Below are 9,026 nucleotides of genomic sequence, written 5' to 3' on the forward strand. Positions count from 1 at the left end.
GTTTGAAATTAGTAGAAGACTGGGAAAGAAATTGATGATAGATAAAGAGGCAAAGGAAAGAGGTCGAAGAAAGGTAAGGTTTGAAGTTTTAAACATTGAGGTGCAATCCCTGTTTGCGGCACTAAGTAACAGGAGATAAAAAGTAATCGACCGCAAATAACATACTTTATGGCTGTGGCGTTTTGACCCAGTGAACGATGTTTTAGCCCGCTCGTCCCCCTGCGAGCAGGCTCTTTGCGGGAACGAGTTTTGGAACATTGACGCAGTCACGGCATTGAATATGACTTGATTGTACCCGGAGCGGAGTAGCCTGCAAACACAGGTGGATTTCCTCTAGGAGCGGAGTAACAATTTAAACCCAGGTTGTACTGTGAAGCAGGAATTACTATTATTTCACTCGGGCAAGTTTATCGGCAATACGGTCTAAGGAGGGCGATCCCTCGATCCTGCGGTCATCCAGTCATCGTTCGAAAAAGGGCAATTCTAAGTTACATTCATAAAATGCAGCCTGCAAATTGCGAACTGGGTATAGAATGTTGTCTTGGTTTAAAATGCAAACTGCAAAACTAAGTATAAAGTGCAGACTGAGATCAAAACAGCATCTTTGCATACTTCACATGTATTTCTCTCTATGTCACGCAATCGCCTTTCCGATTGTTACTTGGTCTGGTTCGCTGAGCTTGAAGGTTGACAAGTTAACTAAGGGCAAAATTTATGTCAGATGATTGTTCAAAGTTCTGCATACTATTTGCTGGTTGCTGGCAAAGTTATCTGGAATCGTGTTAGGAATAAAAGGAGGGCTGCTTGGGTTCATTTTCTGTTTTTCAGTTCTTTTCAATTGGGGGCTTATTTCCTTATCTTCGGTTTTGATTTCCTGTTTTGTCTGGTTGTTTAATTTATGCCCTTCATCTAGAATTTCTTTGGACGCGCTTTCTTTTGCCTTTGCGAGCACAAACTCCTTTTCTAGTCATGTTGGTCTCAAGTAAGGTAAATGTATACGAGCCAATTGCAAGTGGCCCATCAGGCTGGAGCTTTAATATCCCGGTTTCTGTAGCATGAAGCGACCAGAAGTATTTCTCTGATTTCTACTCCCCCTGGATGGGATGCTAGTCCATCCCAGGGTTATCCCAACATTAAATTTACCCGTATCCATTTATACACCTGGGTGGAGAGAGACACTGTGAGAGTGAAGAGTCTTGCCCAAGAACACAACGCAATATCCCGGTAAGGGCTCGAACCCGGACCGCTCGATCTGGAGGCGAGCACACCAACCATTACGTCACCGCGCCTCTCGATCTCAAGTAGGGTATGGTTTTTTACACTCTAGTCTTGAATTGGGTATGTATATTTTAGAAGAAGCTAGCTTTTTTCATCATTATCGATGAGACCATCAACGAAAGCCCTTCACAACGTCTTTGACATCGTTCTGAACTAGGGAACTAATTATAAGGCAGGTCGTATATGGTGTATCGATTCAAGGGTCAGGAGCCCGTTTCTCTAAGGTCCCGAAAAGTTTTCGCGGCCAGAAAGCTGTAGCAAAATCTCAAACCTTATGATTATAAAAGCTGTTTTATTTACATATTCGTAATATGACCAGAAGTTCCCTCCCTACGAGAAGTTGCAGGAGTATATACCTTTCTGTTTTTAGATATAGATTAACTAAAAATGGCTTTGCGGCCCTGAAAAGTTTCCGGGGAGTACAAGAAACAGGCCCCTGGTGTTAAATAGGGTATCAAATTTTTGGTCAGGTTATTAATAGGGCAGGAAAAATCAAAGATTTTCGTCTATTAAAATGGGATAAGGGTTTTGGGAAGATAAAAAAGTGAAAAACGTTGGTTTCATAAACGCCTTAGATCTCTCCTGAACACTGAGGTCTAGAAGATTTTAAGAACGGGCTTCTCAGGGTCAATAGTTTTTTTGTCACATATTGTGCACGATGCAACTTGATATATAAAAATATGCGCAACTTGAAAAATTTAATTATGTCCATTCGCTTGGGGTTTATGACCAATTTTTTACAAGGTTAAAACTTGTTTAAAAGAATAATCGCTCGCTATCCAGAAAAGACCAGAAAAAATTGTTTTGAAGCAGTTATAGAACAAAATCGTATGTAACTTTTGCGTTTTTCTGAATGAAAACAGTTCTTCGCGTGAAAATTGATCAACTTGATATTTTATCTCGTTTGGACAAGCATAATCAGCCCATATATCCGGCAATACAATATTCATGACCTTGTAAGAATAATTCAATTATTTTCGGCCTCGTACTGAGGTGATGCCTCGATTTGCGGTTCGCAACGTGGTTTAATGATTTCATCATGTTCATTGACGGTCACTCATTTTGCAGGATGGCGCGTTCACATGGAGCTCTATTTTTCCTGCTTCTTGCAGTAGTTATCGGGAAATTTTGCCTGGCAGAGAACGAAGTAAAAGAATGCATCAAGGGTTCTCTCCACAAGGACAAACCCTCTCCCGAAGGCGCAGATTACGTTGAATGTCAACCTTGGAAGGAAAATGCATGCTGTACCGCCGAATTCACCGCCGAACTCAAGCGTAACAATGTGGAAGTTTTGTACAACTTTTCATGGAATCACTGTGCAAATTTGTCGCAGGTAAGATATGCATGCCAGGCTTTGATAAAAATGTGGTGAATTTCATTTGGTCGTATTTTCCTTCAGACCTGGTGATCTCAGCTTAAACTCTCGTGACCGAGTGATGCAATGCGAATTAGGTCTGGACGAGAAAAACCTTAACCGAGGCTGGGTGCAAATCGCGTGACCGTGAAGCTACACTATACTATAAACCAATATCAATGTTCACTAAATAAAAGCAAATTTGATGGTTTTCGGTCGTATTGCGGAACTGCGCTGGTAAAAATACATCACTTGAAGTCCGATTACCACCCTGGCCTAATTTACCAATTTTTCAACGACTTCAGATCGGACATAAACAATCAGTGTTTATTTGCCAGTGTATTTATTTAGTGATAAATATTCTCTTGGCCATTAATCCGTCGGTAAAGCCCCTTTCGAAATAAAAAAAACCATACAAGGGTTCATAAACAATCCTAGAAAATCCGCCATTCAAAGTGTTCAATCCACATGTAATTCGTTCGGGAGTTCTTTTGTCATTTACTGGCAAAAACTGAGAAACATCAAAGAATCTGCAATTCAAATGTAATCATTGAAGAGTAATTGCTTTCTTTGAATAGCTCAATCGCGAAAAGGAATTCTATTCATATTCTAATTCTCTCTATCAGGCGTGATAACTGGAAAACAAGATATGTCGTCTAATCAATCTGTAGTGAAACGAAAACAAAATAATTTCTAACTTACAGACCCCTTACAAGTAAGAAAACATCAGTCGTATAGGAGAGGCATCTCGTTTATTGATCAGACATAAATAGCCCTAGCATAGTTTATTACAGCAAACGTAAACGGCCCTAAGATAGTTATTAATACAACAAATGTACTAAACAAAAACACGGACATTTAACTAAAACAAAATTTCTAGAATGAAGTGATCAAAAGTGGAGATACCGTCAAGTGACAACTCCTAACGGATAAACTCCTTAAATATTCACTTCTTAGCATAACATGTAGCCTGCATACCAACGAATCTACATACCGGCACACAACTATCTTACAATAACAACTTAACGAGAAAATTATATTTAGTGATCATAACTTGCGAACAGGCTCACCTTGGAGCACAAGCGCGCGGGGCGTTGCCCCGAGCGCGAAATCGAGGGGCGAAGCTCTGATCTTTGCAAATTTTTCATTTCCATCCCGGAAACCGCGGAAAAAATAAGCCAAAAAAAAAAAAAAATACATTTTACGAACTCACAACGTGACCAGCTCTCAGTTGGCTTGATAGTTCAGTTGGTAGAGCACTGCACCGGTATCGCAGAGGTCATGGTTTTGAATCCCGTTCAGGCCTGAATTTTTTTCAGGCGTAATTTCACAGATGCTTAAGTTGTGTATAACTGCGATGATCAATCATGCTTTCATTTCTTTTTTTGTTTTTTTTTTTTGTGAGAACGCGCGGTTAATTATTGACTTCGTGGGGATCTATAGTAACATTATAGCTCCTCATCAAACATAATAGATTGACAATTTTTTCGCCTTTCCCACTTTTCTACAAATGTTTAATATTTCACTTCGCTCAGGCGAAGTAGAAAAGAAAATTTTACATAGATAAGGGCAGGCTCACTTTCTTGGCGCCTCTTCACCAGACTCCTTCCCGCCGGATCGCTTTGCTCTTCGCCACTGGTGCGTGTGACTCAAAGGATTTCAACGGTGAGCCTGCTCGCAGGCTTCACGGCACCCACCTTCCCCCGGCACCTTCCAAAGTGTGGTTTTCCAAATGAGTACCGTAAAACCAAAAGCAAACTCATCACGCGAGCACATCACAAAGGACACAGAACCAATCAAAACTCCAGGTAAATACCTGCAGCTGACGCGAGGCGCGGGAAAACGTGTTCGAGCGAACCACGATTGGCTTTGGTTTTACTTCTGATAGGATGATAAACAGGCGCGAGTATGTTAAGCCAATCGTGTAGCGAAGTGATGCGAAACTAATACTTTTCGACACTGTTTTAGAAAATCACTCTATGTTCTTGCATGTGCACTGCCTACACTGTATCTAGACACCGTGCGAAGCGTTTGAAATACAGTCGAACTCCTATTAAGGACGGCTCCTTCTTTTGTAAGTGCGCACACGTTCTGCGCACCACACAAGGCATGGTTTAACCGCCAAGCAGGCGCGGGCAAAATTTTGCTGCTGTGACCAAATCAAGTTTAATGAACCTGTACTAAAATGAGGAATACCACAACAGCAACGTATCGCTAACCACTAACTGTTAACGGCTTCCAGCTGAAAAACTAGCTGTTATCTGTCTAAAATTATACTGAAATCCAGTTGTAAACATGTACCTGCAGATGGCGTATTGCGCGCGCAAAACTAGTGCGAGATACGCAAATGTTTCACTTATTGGGGAGGTGAGAGGAAAAAATGTAACGGGCACCGTAAAAGTTTAAAAAAAAAAAATGAATAACTTCAAAAAACGCATGGTTACCCCTACATTTTATTGTATGAAATGGAATTAGCAAGCCTATTCAACACATGATTAGTTTCTAGTTGGGAGGAAAAGCTATTTAGACTGTGTTTTAGCTGAACAAAAGGAAGGCTGTCAGAGACGATAAAAGCTTTGTTGCAACGATTATGTTATTTAAAACATACAAGAATGATTTTTCTGTTATCGTTTACCCTGTAGTCTTAAGATCTAGGTAAATGTGTTTGCTTTTCTGTATGTAAAGGCGAATTCTTTCCTTCTTTTTCAGAAAAACGCTGATGTCAGCATCTTTTGAGATACAGGGTTAATTATCGCTAAAATCTGTGGCTACCCCCATTTTTCTTTGTGGATTCCAATAACCCTTACAAATATCTACTTTTCCTACATGGTCCTAATCCAGCGCAAAAACCTTTGTATTTTGTAGGCACCGTCCTTAAGCGGCCACCTATGAAACACCTACCCTCATTAGGCGGCCAGTAATCGAAGTCCCGATGAGGGCTTTTCTATTGTTTTTGCCTCTATTTTTTTTTTTCAATTTTAAGCGGCCACTATCCATTTCCCCGAGGGTGGCCGTTTAATGGGGTTGAACTGTAATATTGTTATAATATCATGGATGACAAATTAGTCCTTAATTTTGGCGCAAAATTGCAACGTTAATTCATAATTTCACAGATGTGAAATTACACAACTGTCATGGCAACGTTTGGCGCGAAATTTCGCAATACAATAAACAAGTCAAAAGCTCGCGATTGTAAGCAAATGAAATTATTTCCTAATTTCACTCATCACTATATTCCCATACTAATTAAGTTTGTTTTCTCGTAAAGGCCTGCGAAAGGTACATAAAAAACGAGGAATGCTTCTGGAGTTGTGAACCCAACCTTATCAAATGGCATGTCAAAGAAGGTGCTTTGGATGGGGTTCCCATATGTGCAGAGTACTGTGACAATTGGTTTGACGCCTGCAAAGATGACTACACATGCGCTGAAAACTGGCTTGAAGATTTTAATTACACGTCTAATGTCTACAGCTGTCCAGCAGCGTCAGAGTGTCTCAAATTTAGCCAGGTAACTTCAAGTAGTACAGTCGAACCTGTATATAACGGCCCTGTATTAAGCGGCCACCCTCTGTGAAGCGATTTTTCGCCCATACAAACGCTGCATTTGTTACCTGTATTAGGCGGCCACCTCTATTAAGTATTGAGTATTTTTAGTGATTCTATATTAAGTGGCCACCTGTATTAAGCGGTCAGTTCCTCAAGTCCCGAGGGTGGCCGTTTTATACAGGTTCGACTGTAGTTCATTTCATTTGATAACAAGAGGAAGACTTTAAAATACTATGTGGCACTGTGCCCATGTTTTGAACGCGTGATTTTGAGCATAAGTTCTGAAGAAGGGCCGAGCAAGAAACGTTTGGCTCCACCTTCAGAAAGGTTTCTGTTGACCCTTTTCATAATTTGTTCATGTATTCACTTTGATGGATGACGGTGAATGTGTAACGAAATTACAGACGGCGCGATACTAAGGTTGTACCGGGCGGATCTTGTAAAGTTTTAATTCCCTAGATTTTGAACATCAGTCCTTTAAAACTTATCAGGGATGTTGCGGGATGATGGAATTTCATAACGACTATTGTCGACTCGCTTAAATTTAAGCTAGTTGGAAGACCAATAGCCTGCGAGCCGAAAATACGTCTGCGTTCGCAGACTAGACTATCAGCTTTTAACTGTTTCCCGAGATTTCCGGCAGTCACTTGCTTAGCGACTTGAAAAACCGCTTGTAAAAACACAGCTCGTGTCAGACAAGAAAAGGCAAGTTTGAGGTAAAGAATCAGTGATTCTTTTTTCACTCAGCTAAGAGAAAGCTGTCTTTGTTCCTTATAGGGCAAACAAAATACAAAAGGGTTAAAAATGGCTGAGAATGGGATAATGAGGTAAAATAATTGTTACATTTCTTTGTCTTTTTGTTTGTAGATTTATACTGATGGCAAAGGACTGTGCGATAAAATGTGGGGAAAATCGTTTAAGTATGAAAAGAGCGACAACTGCATGGTGATGTGGTTTGATGGGAAGAACCCCAATGGAGATGTGACCCCAAACCCGCCGAACCCGAGAAATGCTGCAATCTGCTGCTCCGTGTTCCTCTGTCCAGCGTTGATTCTTAGCCTAATCATCTTGTTGCTAAGCAGTAATTAGCCATCAAACTAGCATTTTTGATTAATTTTTGCTTTTTTAATTGCACTAGCTATTTTGTAATTCTGGACCATTCTTGATCAATCCCTTCCCCAGTGCTCCTCGATCATTATTGCCGGCAGAACGTGAGCTGTGCAAATGCGTGTATTTTTCGATGAACTGCCGCTGCCAAGTTCATGACTCAAATAATATTCTGTTATTATTTATGACGTATGGAGGTTTGGCACAGCAGACATGTTGCATGGCAGGATCAATAGATTCTTTTTCCTATGGGAAAAAGCGGTCTTTCTAATGTAAAACGTTTTCATTGTTCCTGTCATGCAACGTGGCTGCCGCGCAAAACCTCTATTCTATGCACTTTCAAACCAAAAGTTAACTTAAACTTTGAAAGCCAAGTATGCAGAGTGTCAAGAGAAGATGAAGAGTATCAGAGTTAATCCCCCATACAGGCCTAAGGTAATCCATCTCAAGTTATTTTTAGTTCACTCAAAACTTCAGAAATTCGGAGGGGGGTCTACAAGAAGCCAATCCTGTGACGCAGATTTTCCTCACGTGGACCGCAGCCCAATTAAGCAAACCACGACGACGACGCCAACGAGAACGTCACCAAACAAAAGGTTTAATGAGCAAAACAATGGCTGTACACGTGCGTTATAAATCTTCGTACATTTCTTTGCCGTTCTCTTGCAAGACAACAACGTGAAATGACCAAGTCCTGCGTGGTCTGAGTATTTCCATTTGGAACTGAACGCTGTCATTTCATATTGGTCCTGAGCACGTTTTTTGAGCCATTGGCGTACTGAACAAATCTAGACAATTGCGAATTTCGCTGGTAAAATATAAATTCAGTTTTAACTTGGCGTCGTCCTCGCCGTCGACGTTGCTTAAACTTCCTATGTCCGTGCAACGGGATTAACACTCCCACCCTTTATCCTTTCTTGACATAGTACATTTTAAATTAATACTGTAAATTAAATTAAGTCCCGAAAGCCGATAACGATCTCCAAGAGTGGAGATAAAACTTTAATGGTTAGTACATTTCGAAAGGAGCGCGCAACAATTACTGGAGGCTAGGATCGGGGGAAGGGAGGAACACCGATGGACTGCATGCAGCTTTTTATACTGTCAACTTATTGTAAGTAAACTTGTAAAGGACCGTGAATAACTAATCATAACATTTGTTTCGTTTTTCACTCTCACGTTTTTATTATGTCAATCGGCCCATATACATCAAATAAAAGAAGCGCCCTCGATAAGAAAGAAGGCTGCTAAGGTTGTCATTTTCGGAACTTACCACTTTTTATCTGCTAGCTTTGACGCGTCTTAGTTTTATTTATACGGCCCATCGTTTGCATATGAAATCGTTTCACATTACGCTGCAAACTATGTAGAAATTTGTTGAAACGATGAGACGAACCACTAAGATCTGTGGAGGAGAAAATCAATCAATTGGCACTACGAGAATGGCGTAATAAAATTTTGTTATATTTGTTATTAATCAGTTTTATTAAAAGCACCTTTTTTCTGTCACCGTTTACAAGTAAAACCCGGAGGGTCCAGTCTCGGTCTTAAGCCTGAATCACTCGTGGACTGTTCTTCTCGGTGTGTATCTAATATTTACACACAGAGCAATGTTAAACCTCATTATTTAACGTTTATGCACAGGGCAATGTTAAGCGTCTTAATTTTTATGCACAGAGCGATGTTAAACTGTGTTTATTCAATAAACAGTGTTAAACAATGGTTGAGCTCTTCATGGTGA

General features: G+C 40.4%; 1 protein-coding gene across 2 annotated transcripts; it reads left to right on the forward strand.

Annotated features, from left to right (window-relative positions):
• Nucleotides 1-4: 4 nt before the first annotated feature.
• On the forward strand, nucleotides 5-9,005 carry LOC110040784 (folate receptor gamma-like). 2 transcript variants are annotated; one of them, XM_020746058.2, is made up of 4 exons: nucleotides 5-73; nucleotides 2,347-2,611; nucleotides 5,901-6,140; nucleotides 7,046-9,005. In XM_020746058.2, the coding sequence occupies exons 2-4, from the start codon at nucleotides 2,348-2,350 to the stop codon at nucleotides 7,265-7,267; spliced, it is 726 nt and encodes a 241-aa protein (XP_020601717.2). In that variant the 5' UTR covers nucleotides 5-73; nucleotide 2,347; the 3' UTR covers nucleotides 7,268-9,005. The 2 variants fall into 2 exon arrangements, with proteins under 2 accessions (XP_020601717.2, XP_089130335.1); XM_089274209.1 differs by lacking the exon at nucleotides 5-73 and having other exon boundaries at nucleotides 2,290-2,611.
• The last annotated feature ends 21 nt before the right edge of the window (nucleotides 9,006-9,026 follow it).

This window comes from Orbicella faveolata, unplaced genomic scaffold (assembly GCF_042242905.1).
Source record: "Orbicella faveolata isolate gen_17 unplaced genomic scaffold, um_ofav_v1 contig_1, whole genome shotgun sequence".
NCBI classification, from domain to species: domain Eukaryota; kingdom Metazoa; phylum Cnidaria; class Anthozoa; order Scleractinia; family Merulinidae; genus Orbicella; species Orbicella faveolata.

Coding starts and splice junctions, on each gene's coding strand:
- LOC110040784 (XM_089274209.1), top strand. CDS start 2,318: ATGTTCATTGACGGTCACTCATTTTGCAGGATGGCGCGTTCACATGGA. Junction 2,612..5,900: donor ACTGTGCAAATTTGTCGCAG/GTAAGATATGCA, acceptor TTTCTCGTAAAG/GCCTGCGAAAGGTACATAAA. Junction 6,141..7,045: donor AGTGTCTCAAATTTAGCCAG/GTAACTTCAAGT, acceptor TTTTGTTTGTAG/ATTTATACTGATGGCAAAGG.